Consider the following 24,957-nt stretch of genomic DNA (forward strand, 5'->3'; position numbering starts at 1 on the left):
TTGATCTCGTGTAGTACACAAAATTTTTCACCCTAAGCAGTGAGAACATACGCATCAACGCACAATCGCATTTTGCTCACTGTTTTTAAGAAGCAAAGTACCCTTGTTCGAGCTGCTGAGGTGAAAATAATATTTACTCACTTACTTACTTACTTAGGTACTCTGACCTTTCTATCCAGACAGGAAAGTAGCTGGTCTAGTCCTGTTTTTAACCATGCTCTTCTTCCTTCACGATCACTTGGTAATCAATTTGTTACAAAATATTAAATAATCAATGTCTATTAATATAAATGTTTAATATTATTCCTAAAAAACAACTCTAAATACGCCTTTTAATTCCGTTGGTAAATAATAGTTATTTTTATGAATGAAATTTCTTTTCCTAAAAATAATATTAATATGAAGTAAATTATGTTTATCATTGGAACTAAGTCGCATCATCGCCCTAATTTTTTTTTTTTATAGTTTTTGGTACTTGTATCCTCTTGTTAATTCTTTGCCCACTACGTTATTTTTATCAGGATAAAGTAATTTAATACCGATATCCTTTTTAAATCCAGTCCCTATATCGAGTGCTAATTGCGAGCAAAATGTAGACATAAAGCCAGCTGTTCAGTGCAGAATTTTGTTAAAATAATTACAATTAGAAAGCTAAAATGGGTAGGTAAGTACCTAATTTAGAGAATTAGAAACAACAGATAAAGGAAAAAATTGTTGATAACCTTTTTCCAAAAAAATATGTGATATGTAGTATGTATATGACGTGCTAGTATTTAGTATGATAATACTATTACTTATTCTGTGGTAGTAGTACCAATGGCGATAAGGAGTAAGGACACGTACACTACGTAAGTATATAAACGTCGCTCGACCGAACGTATTAATATTAACATAACCAATTAGCAGTAAAACGACACATCATAATTTAGTTATGTTTTTAGAAGAATTGGCTGGCTGCTGGCTTTGCACACTGCTTAACGCTATGTTTTTTTTTTGCAAATAAACTTACATATATACACATTTTTCGTTCTTATTGTAACTCGAACGTAAAAATGCCTTTTCTGTCACTTTTCTTTATATTCGGGACAATACCTATGCGCTTATATTGACAATCAATTCAGAAATCCATCGAACAGCAGACCTTAGCCCGGCGGGGCACGGCTGGAGATAACGCGGACAAGCCAAAGAGATCCGCCTAAGATACCCCTAACAATTAACAATGCGACATTATACTCCCGTAATTACCGCGGTTCGGCCGATTTGCTCGAGGACTTAAGTTATAGCATCTTGTTTTGTTTTAATTGACTATGGTTACCGGTTTGGAGTAATGATTAATGTGGGCGGCTACGATACAGTACTGTAGTTTGTGTTGTACCTAATGAGTTAATACGCGTAGGAACTGACTGTTTCATATTTTTGGAGGAAGCGTCACAAATCTTCATCAGTTGAGATTTGAAATTAAGTTATGTAAACGCGGACTACGAAAATGCTAAGTTATGTAAACGATTGAGTAAACAAATATTTTCTAAATCTTCACTTTTATTGACGCAGGAAATACTTTTCTGGAGGAAATCTTTATCCAAGATTGTTCTTGATATAGCTCTACGGGCATTTCGCTTCTTTGGCACAGGTAGTTGTCATGAACTAACAGGCCAGTTTGAACGTACACTGATGTCAGACTGATCTGTCATTCATAATATCGTGCATTTCGCTCGTACTTGTCCGTACATGTATGGGCGCGGGCATGCGGACTATATATAACTAAATAATATTATAAGATATTCGAATTGGCATGTAAGTACTCGTAGGGCGATAAAATTTCCGTACATGCGCTTGTTTACATGTATGTACTTGATTAACAGGGCCTGTGTTGTAGCAAGTACAACCAACATATGTGTCGTTTCCAAGAAAAAAGTCCCACTTTGTCAAGTGCCATAAGGACGCTTTGACAGGACATTCGTACAAAGATCCGTACAAAGTGGGACCTTTGACTAGCATTCAACACACAGGTACCTACTATATGTTATCAAATGTGCAAGAACAAGACACTATATTTAATATGATGAAAAAAGAATGCAACTATATTTTTGTCACTAAAATGCATGCCGAGTTACATTATGAAACTAATCCCCAATCAATGTCCGATAAAAATATAGAAATAGGGATCCTTAACAATGCGTTTAATTTAGGTCACTAAAAATAGTAAATAAACAGCAGTTATCATTTCGATTATGATAACTCTACACCGATGTGAACACAATTTGAATGTTTTTATTTAAATATTTTGATCTGTAATATGTGATCATGATGTAATTGATTGTAACAAAAATACAGCGATAACATAAAAACTGGCTTTTACCCGGAACTTCGTCGACGAGGAATGATGATTTTTAAGTTGAAGTATAACAACTTCAGCAATCAATTTGAAATCATAACCTACTGAATACGGAACCTTTCTAAAAATATGTATAATTATCAATTCTACTGAAGTTTATCAGTTAATCAATCAAGTATCTAGTAGTTATATATTGCAACAAATAGTGGTAAAGGTATCACAAATAAACCTACTTCAGCAATGTGCGGGTTGTATTGGTTCCCAAAAATGGCGAAATTAATTTCTCTAATTATCTTCGTCCTTTATTTGTATTCTGTAGAAGCTTTCATTGAATTCAAAGTTCCTAGTCATGCATTTGATACGGAATTGTATGAGAATGTATTAGATGCAGAGCTATGTGCAGTGCAATTAAGTTACTTACTAAGTAACAATACAATGCTGACAGCTGAATGTAAGTATGCCTGCTGTTTTAACACCAACTCAAATTACTTTTAACCTTCAAATCATTTAAATGTGTAAGTATTTACGAATGTCTGAGTTATCAAAACAGAACTTTCGTAAGTTAACGAATTAAAGTAATATTTGTCATAGTAAATAACAATATTTTAATTTGTATTCTATAGTTCTTGATGCAGGCATAAGACTCCCGAGAGGCATTTTACAAGGAAACTTTGTAGACCTCGGAAACTACCATCAGTGTCTAGCAATCAGTGCAAACTTTGAGCCATCCGACATAGAGGGCAAGTATTGTATGATAGATCTTCCAATTATTCAAGATGAGTTAAACTTGCCAGCTCTGCAAGAAAGGCCCGAGTTTCCGTGGCCAGAACTTTTCTCAATCACAAGACCACACAGTGACATGTTCAGAAATCTACAAAAGGTACGAACAGAAGCAGCAAAGTACAGTCGTCTGACTGGACTTGATGTAGATTTAATGAGGTAAATAAATATTTACTCAACGGTTGTTATAGCGTTAAATTAGATCTTAATAGTTTTTGTTTCGGTTTTAAGCATTGTATTATAATAGGTACCTATAGACAGACTACAGTTTGGAAATTTTGGTATTTCTTGTTTAGTCACGAAAAATTTGTTGAACGAATTTTGGCATACTGACTCATAGTATAATATTACAACCGGTATAAAATATAAGATTAAGTAGTTACTTTTTGTCCCTGATTGAATCCCTTATTTAAAATCGAGGTTAACGTTATCGTTATTGAGAGTTTTAACGTTTTAAATACTGCCACCGTTTATTAATTTTTTCCTACAACAAAATTATAGCTATAACACGTCATCAAAGATCATGTATCAATTCATTAATATTAATTTTCGTGAATACGTTAGAATAACTAGCAATCAATTCACAGGGTATCAGAAGACAGCCCGCTGGCTAATGAAGTCTTCAGACTGGCAGTATGTCTTCCTAAAGTTTGCACACCTAGGCAGTTCATCGACACTGTTTATATAAACACCACTAGCGTGGGTTTAAAACTCTCGGAAGAATTTTGCAGACTGAGAAATGATAAACCGTTTGCACCCGTTGATTATGCTGCTATGTAAGTAATTAAATATATGTAAGTAATCAAATATTTGACGAAGTTATATTTGTAAATTATAAAATAATTATGTTATCGTTATCGTAAAATATAATGGTCATATATTTAAGCATTTTTTTTTATACTTACGTAAAAATGATTACGTCTTACCTATATACTAAAATATAAGAAATTTGTATAAATTTCTGCGACAAGTTTACGTGTAAACCAGAAAAAACCGGTCAAGGTCGAGTCGTACTCGCGTCCCAAGGGTTCCGTACTGCACACATTTTCGAACGAGCGAGCAAAGCGAAGTTCTTAAGTACATTCAACTGTTCATTCAATTGTTCCACTGGCTAGGGGCACGCCTCGGCTTTTCCGTGTTGTTAACTGAGCTATCAGAGGATAGTTAGGTACGCTTTTTTTTTAATTTTGTTCAAGTATTGTGTTAAGCATAGTGCCTACATTTTTTTTGCATTGGTTAGGCGTATCTCTGTTATTTCAAGATAACAGGGCTATAACCGCGCAAATCGAAGTTCGCAAATAACTGGCATTTCTCGCTGTCACTCTAATTACGGTTTCATTGGAGTAAAAGAGAAATCTCCGCAATTTGCGAACTTCGGTGTTCGCGGTAGACCCTCTGATATACGGCAGTTCAGCCTTCTCATTTAGCTACTCGTACTTGAACCGATTATTTGTTTTTATTATTTGTTCTGTTTGAGCACTAACCTCTTACAGCTCATCCTTCGACCTTACGTGGAGACGCACCTCTCTCGGATGCTTCAGGCCTTCGGCCCAACGCAGAGCTTGGCCTTCGACTTTCGCACAAGCTGTCCACACCACGTTTCACGTAAACAATTGCGGTTGTGGCCCTGATAGAGCTTATCCGCAATTCTTATTCTTAAGTCCGGCTCACGCTTAATTGCAGACTTTTTATACATTTTTCCAGTAATAGGTATCGGGCCCAATCGCTTAACAAAAGATCAGAACAAAATCGACGATCTCCTTTGTAGGAAGCATGCACATGTCAGAGGCTCCGGGCATTCAGGGCCTTCGACCGTCGCATTCAGACACTTGTACTGTAATTGTTTGGTGTTTGAGCACTAACCTCCCGCAACTCGGCCTTCGGCCGTGCGTTTCAAAAAGTCTCTGGGGGAAGCTTCGGGCCTTCGGCCCTACGCGTAGCTCGGCCTTCGGCCTTCGCAAAAGCTGTCCACAGCACGTTTCACGTAAACCATTACGGCTGTGTCCCTAAAACAGCCGAACCGCGTATTTTTATCTTAAGTCTGACTCACGCTTGACTGTAGATTTCTAATAGGTTTTCCTGTCATCTAGAGATCTGAGATCCTCAAAATAAGCCCTTTCATTTAATATGTAACACGATATGGTTTGCAAAACTTTGTTTTTTAATTTTCTCATATTCCCCCTAAAAGTGTCCCCTATGCTTAAAATTCGTTTGTTTTTATTACATGTCTGTCTTTGGGTCACAGACATCCACATGTGTACCAAATTTCAACTTCATTGGTCCAGTAGTTTTTGAACAAATAGGCTGTGACAGACGGACGGACAGACAGACGCACGAGTGATCCTATAAGGGTTCCGTTTTTTCCTTTTGAGTTACGGAACCCTAAAAATAATGCATTTGATACGTGTTTTATAAATGATGAGCCAGTTGGTGAGCCTTTGGACCAGTGTTGCCGCAAACAGTTTACAAAATAGGAAATTTAAAGGTACTTTGTACTGCTCGGTTTTTAAAATCATCTTATTATTTAAATAATTATGTCTTGGGTAGACCACGCTGGTGACTAGGTATCTGTCTAGCCTCCTGAGACCCAGAAGCAGTTGTTTGGAAATCTTAGGTGCTTTATAAAAGTTCAGAATAGATTGTAGAATATGTACAAAAATTTGTCCGCGGGATCTTAATGGCTTGGACTGAACTAGCGAGCTCGCAATATTATTTATAAATTATATTTTTGGTCTATTTTAGCGGAGTTTTTTGCTTCATAATCCTTATAACTGTTCTTTCGACACTCTACGATCTATATTTTACCGCGATATGTAAGGAAGGTACGTATTTAAGTAAATAGGTATGGTGTTTCCATTTGAGTATTTTCTTATCCACTACCTATAATTTATTTAAAACATAATTTTATCGTCCATTTGGTAACTCTCAGGTTCAAAAAAAGCCGATAGTCTTGGAAAATCGTTCTCTGTCTATACGAATACTCACCGTTTGCTCACATTCAACTCTGGACATGGAACTTTAGAGAGCCTGGATGGAATCAGATCCTTAGCCATGATGTGGGTCATCTTGGGCCACACGTATTCTACGAATAGGAGAGCGCACGTTTTTAATCCTCTGGAAATGTTCACGGTATGTTTTTCAAAATGTAATAAAAATATTGTTTAGGTATGCTTATTCTTTTATATCGCTTTAATTAATATATTAAACACTTGAGGATATGTATTTTTACGCTCTCGAAGAGTACTTATGTTACCCTAATAAGACCAACTAATATGCAATTAACAAAAGCATGCAAGCCAGCTCAAACTTTATAGCGTCTATTATGGTTGAAAAATAAATTTTAAACCAAGCTTTTATTTACAGTGGATGACTTCATTATCGGCAATTTGGTTCGTGGCAGCTCCTATCACAGTTGACACCTTCTTCTTGTTGAGTGGACTGCTGATTGTGTATACCTCTGTTGGGAAGATCAGTCCGAGTTAGTGTTATGTACCTACATTATTTACAATACAAAGTACAAAAAGCCAAACAGATATGGTGAAACTAAACGGGTTACTTTGAACCGAATCCTAAAAGGAATAAATAAATGTTTATTTCTACTCACAGATACTAAGTCACTGTCTGTCCCTCCAACTTTTAACTTTTTTCCAGATCGACTTAGATTATTCAGAATATTATTGTAATATCAAAGGAAATAATTCGGGAAATCAGTGGGTGATAGTTTTTACTTTGATTATTTATGATTTTTACTCAACGAACTACTTAGTTCAAAATTAATTAGAGTGTTCTTTATGGCTACAATTCCCATGTTTAATGCTCAATCCCAATTCCCAATTATATTTCCCATGTTTAATGTTCAATCCGTGTTAAAAAGCGATTAATTACACCCGTTAATATAAAATTACTCTTTCTAATTCTAAATACCAATGTAATGAGTAATGACTATCACCATGAATTTTATTTGCTCCGAGGGTCTGTTTAAAAAAATCCATTTATTCTATCTACACCGTTTATTGAGAATGTTTCCCATTTTGGCAACCGCTGTGTTTCTTCAAGCGTCGTTATTCAACCATCTGTCTGACGGCCCGGAGTGGTACATCATAGTTGATAAAGTAGAACGGTGTAGGACATACTGGTGGTCTACCCTCTTTTATGTGCAGAATTATTTAACGCAAACATGGGTAAGTTGCTTAGAACAACAAACATAATAATATCAAGAGGATTCGGTGTTTCGGAGTAACAAAAGTATTGATTTTTTACAATTAATGAAGTTTGGGGTTATGGGTGCGGGAATGCTTTAAACCAGCTAAAAATAAAAATATGTAAGCGGAAGGTCTTAGCTTCATACTCGTACATAAACAAGGGTCAAGTCTAAACAGCTAAAAATCAATTATTATGGTACTCCGACTATAATTATTTGCACTTGCAGCAGCATCTTTGCTGCTGCTGCGACGTTGCTGGAGCATCTTTGACGCAAGTGCTATCGCTTAAATTAGGTTGCTGATGTAGCCGCATTGCTGTCACAATTATACCTACACATCGGTAACTCGTGGCATTTAGGTAGCACTTAAAAGATTAGTGATGAGCACACATCGGTAACTCGTGGCACTTGACAGTTTCTAACAGACTAGTGATGTGACAATTTTCTTCCTATACGAGTCGAGAAAAGGAAACCACTAAAAAAAGGAATTAATTAAAGTAATCTTTTAAGTGCTACCTAAATGCCACGAGTTACCGATGTGTAATTATAACGTACGACAGTAAAAGTAAGTACCTACCGTTCGGATTTAGATTACACCAGCATTTTGCAAAAGTATTGCAGCACGTCATTATCATTGCTGCTGCAAATGTCAAAAATGCGGACAGCTCCATCTATTTTGATATTTGCAGCAGTAGGTACCTAAAGCAGCCGGCAGTAATATCGCGCTGCAATATTGCTGCAGTCGACTGCTTTCCTGCAGTACATGTTTAAAAAACCCTAAGTATTTTTTATATTTCAGTGTATTGGCCATACTTGGTACCTCGCTGTCGACGTGCAGCTGCATATACTTTCACCACTAATTTTGCTCTGGGTGCTCGGCAAAAGAAGATCGGCATGGATTGCATTAACCCTCGTCATGTTGATCGTCATGGCGGTAACGACAACGTACAACTATTTAAACAAGTTCCCGGCGGCATCGTTTGTACCGACGTAAGTTATAGATTTGATCTGACTTAAAATCACTAAATATTACTATGTATGTACATATTATTATGTATAATAAATATACATTTATTCTCATAAGTACCCGCGCACTTGTTCCTACTAATCTACTTAAATTTCAAACTTAACCAATTAACCCGATTTCCGCCATAAAAATCATAATCACACAATTAATTTAATGAAATTAAAAAAGCTCCTGGTGCTACGGGCACGACCACACAAAGTCACGATATCGGATTTCAGATATTTAGGTTAATTAATGTACTAGATTTAAAAAAAACCACGATTCGAGCCTCCTTGCCACTTCATAGTCATTAAAAATCTCAATAAGAAAAAAAAACAAAAAGATGATTTAATGGGTAATACCAAAGACATAGGTATGTAACTCCGTATAAGATGAATAAAGTCTAAGGAAAAACGTGCCTCGGAAATCAAGAAAAAATCATTCTCGGATAAATGGCGTACACACCTTAGGCCTATGCTCGGCTAGATGGCGTTGACGACACCGTTTCATATTTAACAATTTTAAGACATAGGTATCAGTGACAGAAGATGGGTCGAAATGATATAAAAATAATAAAATAATTTATCCATTTTTTTTGATAGTTGTATACATACATTTATAAATTTTTTTTATATACAGTGTGTTTTTTTTAAGTGGGACAGTATGGGGAAATCCTAAAGTATAAGAGATACAGGGAAACTGTCTTAGGAAACATTAGGTACTTTTTTGTGAAAAAAAAATTGGTATAGTCAAAATTTTGGTCAAGTGTGAGTTGTCCCTAAAAATGATTAATTTTGATGAAATTTTTTTTTGACGCACATCTACTCAGTTTCATGAGGGGATCATTTTATTGTATGGGAAGAAAAAAATCGGGACAGCAGAAGTTAGGTAAATTTAATAAAATAATTTTACATTAAAGTAAATGTTCAAAGTGGCCTCCCTCTTGTCGAATGCAGGCACGAGCGCGTTTCAGAACACCTCTGGTAGCTTTAGACAAGGCGTTGTGATGTATGTTGTTCAAATGATAATGCACTGCGTCTTTTAACTCTTGTACCGAGTTGTAAGTATCTGCATAAATTCGACCTTTAAGGTACCCCCAAATGAAAAAATCCAACGGTGTTAAATCGGGTGAACGTGGTGGCCATTTAATAGGGCCATTTGTGCCCATCCAGCGATCAAGAAAATGTTCATTTAAAAACTGTTTCGTAGCGATACTATTGTGGGCAGGGGCGCCGTCTTGTTGGTAGATGATATTATTCAAATTATTTAATGGAATTGCCATATCTACTAAATCCACAGCCATGTTTAATATTTCCTGATATTTTTGACTATTCAATGTTCCATGGTAAATTTTAATGGCAAAGATTTTATTATCTAATATTGCACACCAACAATTAAAGGAAAAGCGGACCTGGTTATGGGTTGCCGTAGTTCGGAAGGGGTTTGTACGTGCCCAAAAATGATTATTTTTTCTATTGTACATGCCATTGTTTGAAAAATTGCATTCATCTGTCCAAATAATCCGGCTTGGAAAAGACGGGTTTCTAATCGAGCATGCTACAAACCACTGGCAAAATGCTAATCTCCGGTCAGTGTCTCCTGGAAGCAATGCTTGTACAAGATGACCTTCTATGTAACACTTGTACTTGTAAGCCTTCAATACCTTTCGTACTGTAGATTTATGCACACCGATAGTGTTAGCAGCTTCCCTCAATGAGGCTTTTGGGTAGGCTTCAAAATATCCTAAGATTGCGATAGTTGTAAATTCATTTATTACTGTGGCTCGTCTCTTCCGTTTTAATTTAAAACAGCCTCCCTTTCTTAAATTTTTCACCAGTTTGTCAAAAATTTTGCGGTCCGGTTGATCGCGGTCCGGATAACGTTCCCGATACCACTGTAACGCATTCACAGAGCTACGATAATTTACAAAATACGCTTCAATTAAATCTACTTTATGCGAGTTTGGTAATTCCATGACGAAAACTTAACATAATGTTAACTTTAAACAATGAAATATCAAGTAAAATACTGTTTGTTTCAAGAAGTTCCAAATTTAAAATTTGTTTTTTTTTTTAAATTAGATTTGTAAGGTAAGGCTCCCGTAAGAATATCTTAATAGTAGTTTATGTGACTGCTACATAATGAAAGGCATTAAAATACGAGTGTGGGTTTATGAAACGAATGAAATGAGTTTCATAATAGTATCACGCGAGTGTTTTAATGCCTAATTATGTACAGTTACATACACTGCTTTATCTACACACATATTATAAACTTTCTATGATATATTCACTAACCTCATATTACAGCCGACATTGGGGCACTTTCCTCTCTGTCGGAACTCGCGGATATGAGCTGGCGTCTCCGAAATATCTTTATCGTACATTTTACACGAAACTTTTGTTATAGTTACTTTAAAAGCAACAAAACAAATTATTTTTTACTTACAATCGAATTAAAAGATAAACTGTACGTCAAATGGCGGCAAATGAAAACTTTTTTCACGCATGTCACGCATCCGTAGTTTTTTTTTATTCAAGGACAAACTAGAGTCGGGGTCGATTACCATATCGTCCGATACCAACTTACAAGCGAGATTTGTCAATATTGTATGCAATTGTCATTTGATTTCGAATAAAACGTCATATCGACTGATATTAGAATAGGGGTCAAATCAAATTGCTTTTTTTTCAGAGATGTTCGAAATTTGAATGTCATTACCAAATCGATTTTGATATAGTAATGAAGCTATTACCACATTTTCACAGATAAGAAATTTGCTGTAACAAAACAGTTTATCGTAATGTGGGCCATTATTTACGGATTTTGAAGGTATCATAGAGAGTTTATGATATGTGTGTAGATAAAGTATTTTAATCCTTTTTGTAACCAAATAAAGTGTTCCAAATTCAAATGTAAAACTGGAATAGGCAATATTTTTTAAATAAAAACCTTGCAGTGGGCAGTGGTTTTCAATTTACACGGGTTGTAAAAATGAAAACGATTTTCTTAAATTTGACTAACTTCTGCTGTCCCGATTTTTTTCTTCCCATACAATAAAATGATCCCCTCATGAAACTGAGTAGATGTGCGTCAAAAAAAAATTTCATCAAAATTAATCATTTTTAGGGACAACTCACACTTGACCAAAATTTTGACTATACCATTTTTTTTTTCACAAAAAAGTACCTAATGTTTCCTAAGACAGTTTCCCTGTATCTCTTATACTTTGGGATTTCCCCATACTGTCCCACTTAAAAAAAATACACTGTATATACATTTTTTGATAGTTGTATACATTTTCATTTTGAGTTTTAATCGTGTGTCGATAGATGGCAGTTAATTTACTGTGACTACAAAATTTACTATAACAGGACCCCTCTATACTATATATTCTCTTTGGTAATACGTAATTGTTGCCTTTCAAATCGTACAATATCTGATCTGATTGTGCCTTAAGTTTACTAAAATAAATTGCTGCTGTCGAAACCGCCATCTATGCGAAATATGCTACACTATTAAGCAAACCTACCCAATTATAAATGAACGTTGATTATAACGCCATCTGTCAAATACAATGTACACTAATATCTACAGAAGTTATTGGTACTGCAAGTTGGTACATTAGTCCACTATATACAATAAAGATGGCGCTATTAGCAACTCCCATTTATAAGTTCGACTAATAGAACCTAGAGGCTGCTAGAGGGCAATTTTATCAAATGTATTGTTTTCAGGATATCAGAAGAAGATTCCATCCACTATTCTCGATACTATTATATAAACACTTTGACAAGATGCTCGCCTTTCTTCGTTGGCATGTTATTTGGCTATCTCCTTAATATTTTCAAAAGCAAAGAAGTTCACATGGCTAGAGCTAGAGTAAGTTAAATATACAAATTGATGTTTATTACACAGGATGGTTAAATTAGTACTTAAATTATATCAAGAGGCTAACCTAGTTACCTAATCTATTAAAATAACTAACACTCCTACCTACTCAAGTTATAATTAATACACAGTATGGAAGGATATAATTTTAATATTTTTATTGAATGATTGAAGGTTTTAAATTTGAATCAAAACAATTGCGTCGGGACCTGGACATCAAGAGGTATTTTCCATTTGGACAAAGATTCATTGATTGTGTTAAGATGATTAAAGAATTCGTGTTACTGACAGATCTCGTACATAACGAGGTAACTGGTTATCAAAATTAGATATTGGACCATTCAGTGAACACAAAATATATGGCGCAGAACAGCGCCACCTGTTTTGGCTGTCAAACTAGCTCAATACCATAGTCTAATAAAACATGGTCTTCCATTCCCAGAGTGACACGGGCCTACGTCACAACAACATGGCCGCTATATATAGCGCTATCGCATATTATCATATAGCGCTGTCGCATGATGACGTAGGCCCGTGTCAGTTAGGTGACCTAGAAAAGACGGGAATGGAGTACCAGGCGGAGTATATTATTATACCATGCTCAATACATTGACAGTACTTACGTAGGTACGTTTTTGTCTGGGACTTTATTTAGTCTTATCAAGTCTTATCAATAAATTTTTAGTTCGGATCTTTAAAATACTTAACTATTTTAACAAAACTATAGTCTAGTAGGTACTTATAGATGACTAGCATCTGCCCGCGACTGCGTCTGGGTGCGATGATGATGATGATTGATAAAAACTTTTCTATGTCATTTCTCGGACCTCAAACTATCTCCATACTAATTTTTATCTAAATCTGTTTAGCGGTTCAAGGTCGATTTATTTATTTATCTACTGAGACGCGTGAATTGAGCGTGCCAAACACGTGCCGTGGCAGACGAAATAATATTAATCTATACAATGTTTATTAACGTATGTATTTGTCGTAGTCAGATCGTATAATCCGCCGTATTACATTACGGCTAGCCGTTATCAAAAACAGGGGCGTTTTGAAATGCGGCGGTTCGACGATTAGCCGGATTGTCATTGCGATACGTTCTTCAATAAGGCGGCCAACGTTTAGCCGCATCGTACTACTATTTTAGATTGTAGAGTGACCAGTTCTTTCGGTCGCCTACGTAACCGGAGTTTGACAATGTTTGCAATTTAATTTATTTTTACCATGGTCCCACCGCACTACATGTGTTTCTTTTCCAAAACATTTCCTTCACAACTTAAATAGACGGAGCCCCGCGGGGCTCCTATTTCTGGGCGGTTTGCCCTTCGGGCATCTGAAGCTACCTAACGAACCTAACCTACTTACCTACCTACGCTTTTTTCCCCAAAGTGTAATGTTTTCACGGACGTCTCACTAAATCAATAGGTAGGTAGGTTAGGTTCGTTAGGTAGCTTCAGATGCCCGAAGGGCAAACCGCTCAGAAATAGGAGCCCCGCGAAGCGGGGCTCCGTCTAGTTAAGTTGCGAAAGAAATGTTTTTTGAAAAGAAACAGTCCGACGAACTCCAGATTTGATGGACACCCCAGCGTTTGTCAGGCAGCGCCACGGGTGTTAAAAATGGGAACTAAAAACTGTCAAAGCGGCGGCTAATGACTCGCTGTATTACATTACGGCTAGCCGTGTTGAAGAACGTATGGCGCCGAATACATTCCGGCGGATTCTCATTCAGCCGCATTCAATCCGGCTAATCGTTAAACCGCCGCATTTAAAAACGCCCCTGTTTTTGAAAACGGCTAGCCGTAATGTAATACGGCGGATTATACGATCCGACTGCGACATATTCATATCTATTTGATCTTTACACTACCGCGCAGTGTCTGGCACCGACGATATAAACCGACCTTTAAACGTGAAGAGGTACTTTCGTATTTACAAAACGCAATAACGTAAAATGGGGTGAGTTGGGACAAATCCAAATAATCTCAATAAAAGTTTATTTTTATATCTGGTACTTGAAAAGTTTTTCGGTAGTATGAACTTTTATGGTTTTTCAATGATAATCTGTCGTTTCATTTTATACATTCAACGATTAACACAAAATAGTAGAAAATCCCAGCTCACCCCGTAGTTGGAGTTAGGGGGGATAGGAATTGAGTGAGATGGGACAATTGCTAGAATTGACACAATATTACAATAGCTTGACTACTCAAGAGAATAAAGTATTTACGTAACAATATCACATTGTTACGTAACTCTGGTTTAAAAATACCATCTTACCCCCTACCATCCCTCCTCACCCCATTCAAAACCCAACTGCCCTCGTAATCCCTACTGACCCCATTTTACAGTACTCTCGTTTACAAGAAACAATTTATCTTATTTCAGTGGTTTGTAGCATTATGCTGGTCCTGCGCCTTTGTGGTTTCCGCTGGCATTATCTACTCCTCATACCCCATTCTTCAAATGGATTGGGACAGCCCCTTTTGGGACGGCATCATGAACTCCTTTGCCAGACCCGGATGGGCTGTGTGTCTTGGCTGGATGATATTTGCATGTACACACGGTTATGGAGGTTGGTATAAATCAGTACTGTTTTTAGGGTTCCGTAGCCAAAGTGGCAAAAACCGAACCCTTATAGTTTCGTCTAGTCCGGCCATCTTTCCGTAGGTCACAGCCATTTGTTTCAAAAAATATAAGGTATAAAGCTGAACCAAGACAAATCTACAACTATTTTGAGAGCACACGCAGTGCAAGTGTTATTTGAAACGTCAAACTTCAATGAAATTGTATAAATAACACTTGCACTGCGTATGTTATCAAAATCGTTGCAGACTTTTCTTGGTCTAAATCTATTTGAATAAGTAGGTACTAAAAAAAATATTATTAAGTTTGCACCCCCCCTCCCCACAGGTATATATTATGTAGTTAACTAAAAGTAAAAAAAAACAGTAAACATAATTTGATAGATCTGTAAAAATACGAGTAAGGTTAAGGTTTCTAAAAAAGTTTTTTATGATGAAGTGATTACATTTTGAAAATAAATCAAAAATCAAAAATAATGTGTCACATCCCCTTCTAACTTTTCAACCTGCGGCAGCGTAATATGCATAGCTTAATTTAATCAGCTATAAAAACTGTAGGACTTTGTTCCAAACAGTATTTTTTTGTACTTAGAATTTTAAAATTTTGACATGGAACAATACTGTTATTTTTATATAAATGAGTGAATCTGATACAATTAATTCAATCTCGGCTGGTACTACGCAGGTCCTGTCAGCTGGTTGCTGTCGCTCCGTATGTGGAAGCTACCATCTCGGCTTTCCTACGCGATGTACATCTTCCACTATCCCATAATGATTATCGTCAACACTACTTCTGTATCGACGAGCTACTTCTCTGTTGAACGCTTTGTAAGAACTTTTTTATATTTCGCTACTTTTTTCAAAATTTTATTTTATGACAAAATAATAATATATATATTAATATATATATATATATATATATATATATATATATATATATATATATATATATATATATATTGGACTTAAATGTTAGGGAAGATTTCTTAAGATTCATTTTGCGTGGCAGCTTTAGTGAAAAAAAAAACTATTTGTTCATATAACATATAAATTGTATTTTTATCATTTAACGCAAGTAGAATAGTTTAGTAGAAAGTAGATTGTGTAAACGAGCTTTAGTAGGTATACAATATCGCTCGCACTCAGTCTGTCAGGTAAAATATTCTCCAAGTAGTATGTATTGTAGCTTTACAAAAGTGTATTTAATTTATTATTGATTAAATCCTCAAATCATTAATACACTGTGTGAAAAAGACAGTTTTTAAAGGCTTAGAATATAATTAAATACACCTATCGAATATAAGATTTTTTACAAGGATAACACCAAATCGATGATATCAAATCACAAAAATATTTTAAAGTAAGGGTAATATTATTCCATTAAATTACTGACCGTAGCTGCACTACTAGTACGAACGCGTCGGTGTTATTGTCAATTTCAATAGTAAAATCAATGGTAGTGCTGGTATCGTTGGAAATGGACTGTCACCTGTTTTAATGAATTCAACTTATCAAACTCATTTTTTTCAGTTCTTCCGATTCTTAGCTGACTTCGTGTCGACGTTTATAATCGCTTTCACAGTGACCGTTCTGATAGATTCTCCTTTCTCTACACTTATAAAGCTGGCTATAGGAAGAAGTGAGTTGTTTTTTATTATTATTTTAGCACTAAAAATACACTGTCATCATGACATAGCAACAGATGAGACAAACATACTCGCAGTTTAAAACAAAATACCTACTCGTAACTTAACACAATTCTTGTACATGCATGATCTAGCTGGAACAAATTACTATCTTCTGATTTGTGTGCTAGGTACCATCGTCCACACTGTTAAATGTACATCGGTGGACCATATGCTTTTTGTAATGAGGTCCACCGATGTACAGTTAGGAGTGTTGCTGTTTGTACTTCGCCCACTACTGCCCACCTAATAATATATAATTATATAATAATATATGACAATTGTAATGGCATTCAACAAACGTTAATAAGTACCTATATGTAGCTAACTTTTACAGGTAAGACTGAGACGGTGAAGACCAAACAAGAAAATGAAGACGAAGATAAACAGCAGAACTTATATAATACTAGATTGTACCTTGGGATCAACATTATTATTTGAAACAGATCTGTGGGATTTGTTAAATCTATTTGTATTTTACTAACTTGTAGGTAAATAAATTATATAATATAATTACATATTTATAGCACATGTTTTATTTTTGTCTTTTTATATATTCCACAATTAGTATTATATAGACAAGCATCATCATCATTAACGAAAAAACGCGACGGAAGCATTTGATATGAACGCATATCAAATGCTTCCGTCCACCAATGGGTGGAAGCGAAAATCACGCTTTAAGCTTTAACCCATTCAGCGCTAATCACAATACGATTGTCGTTTCGCCTCTACGAAGCATTTTCGAAACATACCGGGTAAGTAGTAATGGGGGATGTCGGCGCTAATCCCGTAGGTTAGCAGTTAATGAGCATCGAGTTCAAGTTAACGGATTTGTTGTTGATACACATTGACCTAATTATACCATCACCTACATTAAGTAGTTTAAAATTTCGTCAATTTGTCATAAAGGAAGGAGGTTCGAGATACCATCACTTACAAAAGCAAATAAGAAATTGATTAGATTTTCTGTTAAATCGCGTTAGTACAATATTAATTATAAGTACAAAATTGATCCCTACGTTTTGAACCCTTAACGCGTTCGTGGTAAACGGGGCACGTCAAAAAGGGGCGTAAAGCCAGGAAATTAGAAGGGATCAAAAGATCCGGGCCTTGCGACGGAAGAAATAATGGTCATTGCGCGGATTTTCAATTACTCTGAAAATATATTTCTGTATAATTTTGCTTGTAGAACCCTCGTCAATATCACTAGCAATTTTATACTATTTAATATTATATACTGCCAGTCTGCCATGGTAAGCAGGGTCACGATAATATACTCGTACAACTGAAAATATTAGAAAATTAGACATGGTTAATTGTTTTTTTTTTTCTATCGAGCCCACTTTAACTTTTTAAGGTTTTGGTCGAAGTATGCCCTTGCAAATATAGTTTAGTTTCTATGTAATTTTTTTCTCGCGTTTGTCTTTGATTGAAACGTATAAAATTTCAATTTGATAACTACTATTTTGCGTTGGTCCCCACTTAAAATAGTTTTATTTCTTGAGTACTACATAATATCGACGCTGGAAATGAGAAATTGAATAAGCGACACGCAGCTAACTTTACGGGGGAGCCAAAAAACTGCAAGACTTTCTAAAAAAAATCATTAAAATTCCTAATGATGACGTATTTCCTAAATTAGACATTTTATATGGTTATAGTGATGTATTCTACATTGTACTATTATTATTTTACCTTCAAATGAGTTATTTAAGAATTTAGTGTCGCTTAAGCAAAATGGTCGTAAAAATAAATTTAGGTAAATTTATCTTACCGACATATTTCACAAGAAATTAGTCAGGTAAAAAACTCCAAGGTGAATTTGGTGTCAGAATTGATCGAGTTAAAACTATCTTATTGCAAAGTATGCTTATTTTATAGTCAAGCAAAAAAGTATATACTTACGTAAAATTTTCCACAAAACAAATCAAGATAAATTATCTAACACTTTTAGGGAACAATTTCAAACTCGATAAGCTGCTTATGCGACACATTCAACCTATGATACATCTACATTCTATGAGTTTTATAGTTATCAACCACAAGGAAGATTGCCATACCTACGCATATAAAAAAACGCCCTTTAAGGAATTTGTATAGCTTTATTTCAAATAAGAAGTTATGTAACGAGTCTTAAGATAACAAGTGTACCATTTCTATTTGAGATCAAAATTGCTTAAAAGGCTCAACTTAATTATGAGGTAGGTAAGATAAAAAAATATTATCTCGTGTTTTCATACCTTAGATTAATATATTTTTTTCCGTTACTTGGCATTTTCTGATATTATGAAAAATAACAACAAAAAGAAAGTACTTTTTAAGTTAAAAAAATTACTAGGTAGCTTCCAACAAATTTCAGGTAAAATGGAATAAACGACAAAAAATTTATATCTGAAATTAGGTAAATAATGATAAACGCCAATAATTCACATTTGAGAGTTAAGTAAATTTATCCATATGATATAGAAAGCTATTAATCGGTCGGGTAAAAATACTTAACCGACAGTGAAAGGTTAGTTGTCATAAGGCAAAATTATCCAAGCTAAGCTTAAGCTGAACTGGCAAATAAGTAAAAAACTCTAAGGTTCATTACATCGAATAACTTTTCATCTAATCTCCACTTTTCAAAAAATTGTTGTAAACTAAGTCGCTTAGTAACTTAAATGTACCAGTGATTCTCCAAATCACCGACTGGATAAGCGACACTAAAGTCGTCAGATGGGTACGAAACCTAGTCCATTCGATGCAGAAAAATCTGGCGATTCCAACGATGTATATAACTCAATATTTCTGAAAATGTCGCTTATCCAATTTCTCCTTTCCAGCGTCGATATACTATCGCAGTAATCTACAATATTTTGCTGTTTTGAGGTCAACAATAAATATTTCTGTTGGCATCAACGTCAACGTGACTAAGTGACAGCTGTTTATCAGTAAATGTTTCTTAGATAAATTCTAGTTATTCAACCCTAATCTCCATATCAATCCAACTAATCCAAGCAGTAATTAATTCTCTCATGACATGATGATAATCATTTTCAGTAGCAATATTTTTCGACGAAGTACATATTACAATGACTAATAAAAACCGGCTGTTGAATTAATTTAAAATAAACACAATTTATGATCTGGCATGAAACAGCTAATAAAGTTGTTTTAGGTATTTCCATTGAAGCAGATATTTAATGTAAGATTTATCACCGATTCTTGGGAACGAATGGTGATTAATATAAGTTAGAGAATGTGCATTTGCATTATTTCATAGTAATTCATAGAAGTTTGACGTTTAAAATAACACTTGCACTGCGTGTGGTATTAAAATCGTTGCAGACTTATCTTGGTCTAACTTTAAGAAAGTTCCTCGTTTGTATTACAGATGAATTGATGAAGGCATGTAAAAAATTAGGAACCTCCTCCTTTCACATTTTGAAATAGGTTTACAACAGCAACAGGACACACCACACACAGGAGGTTTGTTTAAATTGACTTCAGGCATACTGAGAGTTAGAAAAAAGTTGCAACTAGTGGCAAAAAATCGAATACGCTTCGTAGGTGACATTCGAAATTTCATCCAATCGTTTACTGTATTCTCGTGCAACAAATTTCAAGTCCAAACTGATTTTTTGAATGTGAACTTACCTACGGTTGTCAATGTTGTCATGCATGCTTAGGCAGTGATCTAATTAGCTTGTGTTAAAAACGTATTTCTTGGGGCCACTTGCACCATCCGGGGTTAGCCATTAACTTGGAGTTAACCGTTAACATAGGGTTAAATTGTACTGGTAACTCCGGGTTTAACTGGTTAACCCTGTATGGCGCAAGTGGCCCTTACTAATAACTATAACACCTGCAATAATCAGTCGCACTATCACTGAGTGAATGAGTGAGTGAGTGTGTGTATGTTTGTCATGTTTGTTACTGGCAATTTAATTTTTTGTTAACTTTTTATAATTACCTTCTATGAATGTAAGTATTAATTAAGTTATGGTTCTGGGCTAATGCATGCACAGCACAACACATTTTTTATTATCTCTTTCCAATTTACTTTTACCTTATTATCTTTACACACAATTTACGTTCTAAATAACAATCGTATGTAGGTACCTACGTCATTTTTTGATAAGATTATACTCGTAATTGGGGTTCCATTTTATTTGAAACGTTAGAATACATTTTTGTCTCTTTATATATCTAGTCCAAGTACGTATATAGGGCAGTGATTACATTTAATGATAAACATATTAGAAAAAAAAACACTGTTAACGCTAAATTTTCATAGAAGTGGGACCTTGGAATTACACATAAATATTGTTTGCGAGTGGCGAGCGAAACACTTCCGTTTCAGCTTGATGTCCGAGTGTTCTCCTGTACAGGTCACATGTCTCAACCAATTCTCGTTAAATTTTGTGAGCAGACTAGATCTTTAATATATTCAGTGTGGAACAAAATAATAGGCCCTGGAAGGAAAGTACCTTAAAACCTTAAGTTAAGTAAATAAAGGAAAAATCCTTTTATTTTTTAAAAGAAACATAAATGCACACAAAGATTTATTTTAAATTCGCTTCTTTTAAGGTTTTAAGGCACTTTCTCTCCAGGGCCCATTATTTTTTTCCATCCTGTATATATTTAAGTTATTTTTAATGGCAGAGTCACGGGGGTTCGTTAGGTGGTTGTCACACTGCCGCCGCGTCTCGTTGCGAGACGCGGAGCAACGGACTCGCATGCGGAGACAACGCACCAACGTCCGAGTTTTCTCCGCATCTCCGTCCGGAGCTACGATGCGCGACGTCCCGCGTTACTTCCGTCTCGCGTTCATTTCACATTCGAACGTTAAGGTGAAAACAGTTCCTATTTGTCGATAAAATGGAAACGGAACTTATTCAGAACGCTGCGGTGATACTTTCAGTTTGGTTTTTGTACAATCGAGTCATAAAACGTAGAAGTCATTGGGTACATCCCTATTTACAAACCAGACCTATAAATGGGTATTTTGCTAGAGATTACCAAGATTTAAGGCAACACGAAGAAAAATTTTAAAACTTATTCGACGCCGATATCCATTGCGCCTACGTCTTTCTTGCACTAAAATCCGTACGGCACTGCGGAGCTCGGTGTGACATACCCTGCGGCACGCACCGCGTCTCCGTCCGAGCGCGCGAGTCGTCGTGCGTCTAGCTCCTCCGCGCGTCGAGGCGGAGCCAGTGTGTCGTACCATGCGATTTTTCTATACAAAATCAAGATTCTACATACAAAGTTCAAAAACGCATCAACGGACGCCGCTGCGAGATGCGGAGCAGTGTGACGACCGCCAGGTCCAAAGCTCAGCAATTGTACTATAAAGAACCATTTTATTTCTGTATAATCTAATCTGTCACTATTTTAAGGAAAATGGGTGGATGTAGGTGTACTTATTACGATCTAATTTAACACTGACATAAATTAACAACTACCTTTTCGTTACCCTCTATAATAAGGAGCCAATAAATTGCCTATATTCAATAATAATAATTTTGAGATTTTTACCCTTTTTTTAAGAAATGCTGTCTTTGTATGACTCGGTTGGTATGGCATTTCTTGGCTTCTTATTGAATTAAACAGACTCCTAAAGACGTAGATCAAAATTAATGATCAAGCTTGTAAACTGTTACATTACAATAATATAAACTTAAAACCTTCCTCTTCAACAAGTAAAAATGCTAACCAAGAACCCTTCATAATATAAGGGTTTATCAATTTGATTGAATATAGCGAGATATCAAAATCACCTACTAAAATATAATAAATAATCACATTATAACGATTTTAATAATCATACCAAATCACAGTCAATTAGTCATGTCGGCGAAGCCCGGTAGAGAGGTTCAAATCACGATATAGGGAATATTATAAAAATGGCAAACGTGTTGGTTATTGTTTTCATCAGCATGTGTTTACACTCAGCTAAAGCATTCATTGACTTTGAAGAACCTAAAAATAATGCGTTCGATACTGAATTATATAGAAATGTGTTAGATCCAGAATTATGTGAAGCACAACTAAGTTTCTTACAAAATAATGATAGTACTCTACTGGCAGAATGTAAGTATACTTTTCTAATCTAACAGTCATATATAACTAGTTACCTGTTAATTAATTTATATTATATTACAGTACGTATGGAGCTACTCGTAATTTACCGCCCTAGTGCGGTAACTAGCACTATACGTGCATATGTCGAAAATTTAAACGGCCATAATGTACTGTAAAACGTTGTAAAATGTACAATATTATACACGTGCGAAAAGGTAATTCGCACCTCGTGTCGATTTGAAATACTCCCTTCGGTCATGTTTTAATTTATCGCCACTGGTTGCGAATTTCCAAATTTTCGCACTTGTAGCGTAATGTACTATTTCATCACAATGGACTTTATTTTGATGTATCTTTACTTATTCCAGATAGGTTTAGACATTATCAAAAATGGTTTATTTATATTACATTATTAAATTCAAAATAAAATTGTGATTTAGGCATCGTATTACTCGAGTGGTATTAAAATGCAATGTACATATAATATATTGTTATTCATAGAGATCAATGGTTACTAAATAATTTAGATACGAGGAAGATTGTCCTGTCATTTCAAGTCAAAACATCGTATATAGTTATTAAACTTATTAAATAATTTTGGGATTTTGACGTAGTACAACTTGACGGACCCGGACCTAATGACAATGAGTATAGGTAGTAAATATATCGCTACTAACCTATATCGATAACTTATTAGGAGCGTCATGGGTTTCATCTTAGGAAAAATTATTCGTTGATAAATTAAACAGTCAATAAAATTATAATGATTATCATGACATAATCAACATTCAGTTCTTAAAATCAGCTGGTGTGCTGCACGCATATTTTACAATAAGAATTCTATTTATTGTAACCAGAAAGTCCAGAAACATAAAAAGGTTTATTTAATCCTCGTTTAAGCGACGAAATAAATGCTCCATCTCCTATTCAACTTCGGTGCACTATTCGTGCAATGCGTAATATTGGGTATATTAATAATCAACAATACTTAAATACCTATAAATTTATGTAGCTATGTACCTCACTACTGTTTATAATCTATAGACATTTTATGGCTTTGCAATATATCGTATATTATTCTAGTCGCGATTATAGATAAATCCACGTTTTGGCAATCGTTATGTCGTCTGGTACTTTTCCTGTCTAAATTCTATATCGGTGCTGTAGGTAAGGACCTACGCAAGGTTTTCATATAGGTAATACTATAATGCCTAAAGTTCCAAAATGTTTAGTAATAAATCGAAACAGTTTAAAATGATAGCATGGGAAGTCAATAAAACATGGACAGCATATAGAAGCACATATAACGGCAAATATTTGGCTCTATATATTATAAGTAATAACTAATTAAATCGAATTTAAATATTTAATTAACATACTTTGTTAGGAAAAAATATATTTTGTCGCTTTTCAGTTCTTGATGCTGGAATAAGACCCCCACGAGGTATATTTAAAGGTAATTTTGTGGATTTCGGGAACTATCATCAGTGTATAGAAATCAGCGCTAATTTTGAAACATCAGATATACAAGGAAAATATTGTATGATCAATGTTCCAATGACGCAAGAAGATTTTGATCTGCCGACTCTACCCGAATGGCCGGAGTGGCCAGAGGAATGGCCAGAACGGCCAGAGGAATGGCCAGAATTTCCTTGGCCGGAGCTTTTGCCGAACACCAGACGACACAGGAATATGATGAGAAGTCTTCGAGAAGTTCGGGCGGAGTCAGCCAAATACAGTCAGTACACTGGAACAGACATAGATTTAATAAAGTAAGTGGATATAAATATATGACATAAATTGACACACATAATCCCTACTATATTTTTTTATAATATTATAAATGCGAAAGTAACTGTCAGTTAACTCTTCACGCTTTAAACCGCTGAACCGAGTTACCTACATAAAAATTGGTATGGAGATAGTTTGAGAGTGGGGAAGGATGCAGGATAGTTTATATCAATCATCATATCATTCAACGTAGATAAAGTCGCGGGAATATGCTAGTTTAAATAAACACTAGAAAGTAAAAGCTATTTAAGATATAAAGGAAGGAGGAAAGCGACTTCCTATTTGATTATTAATGATACCTACTCGTATTTACCAATGATATTCATCCGACGAGGGATTTGTGTTTTAAAAAATAATTTACTTTTCACAGGGTTGCAGAAGACAGTGCCTTGGCTGGCGAAGCATTTAGATTAGCAGTATGCCTTCCGAAAGCTTGTACTCCAAAACAGTTTATAGATAAAGTTCTAATTAACACCACGGCTGTGGGTTTAGAGTTTACTGAAGAATTCTGTCGCCTGATAAATGATAAGCCATTTGTACCTGGGGATTATGCTGCAATGTGAGTTTGGCACTTCTAATACACGATATGTTAATGCAGTCCACACGAACTGC

At 35.3% G+C, this 24,957-nt stretch overlaps 1 protein-coding gene across 1 annotated transcript in view; it reads left to right on the top strand.

The window, feature by feature from the left end:
* The first annotated feature begins 2,702 nt into the window (after positions 1-2,702).
* The window catches only part of LOC134798184 (uncharacterized), a 30,624-nt gene continuing 8,369 nt past the window's right edge, over positions 2,703-24,957 (top strand). The window contains exons 1-17 of the mRNA XM_063770535.1: positions 2,703-2,786; positions 2,959-3,274; positions 3,703-3,891; positions 5,858-5,937; positions 6,045-6,244; positions 6,479-6,593; positions 7,052-7,296; positions 8,116-8,306; positions 12,060-12,198; positions 14,601-14,787; positions 15,483-15,625; positions 16,328-16,436; positions 16,820-16,895; positions 19,892-19,956; positions 22,363-22,563; positions 23,969-24,326; positions 24,716-24,904. Of these exons, the coding sequence (XP_063626605.1) occupies positions 2,771-2,786; positions 2,959-3,274; positions 3,703-3,891; positions 5,858-5,937; positions 6,045-6,244; positions 6,479-6,593; positions 7,052-7,296; positions 8,116-8,306; positions 12,060-12,198; positions 14,601-14,787; positions 15,483-15,625; positions 16,328-16,436; positions 16,820-16,895; positions 19,892-19,956; positions 22,363-22,563; positions 23,969-24,326; positions 24,716-24,904 (2,819 nt within the window). The 5' untranslated portion in view covers positions 2,703-2,770. The remainder of the gene's footprint in view (positions 2,787-2,958; positions 3,275-3,702; positions 3,892-5,857; positions 5,938-6,044; positions 6,245-6,478; positions 6,594-7,051; positions 7,297-8,115; positions 8,307-12,059; positions 12,199-14,600; positions 14,788-15,482; positions 15,626-16,327; positions 16,437-16,819; positions 16,896-19,891; positions 19,957-22,362; positions 22,564-23,968; positions 24,327-24,715; positions 24,905-24,957) is intronic.

The sequence above is a fragment of the Cydia splendana genome, chromosome 1 (assembly GCF_910591565.1).
Source record: "Cydia splendana chromosome 1, ilCydSple1.2, whole genome shotgun sequence".
Lineage (NCBI taxonomy): Eukaryota > Metazoa > Arthropoda > Insecta > Lepidoptera > Tortricidae > Cydia > Cydia splendana.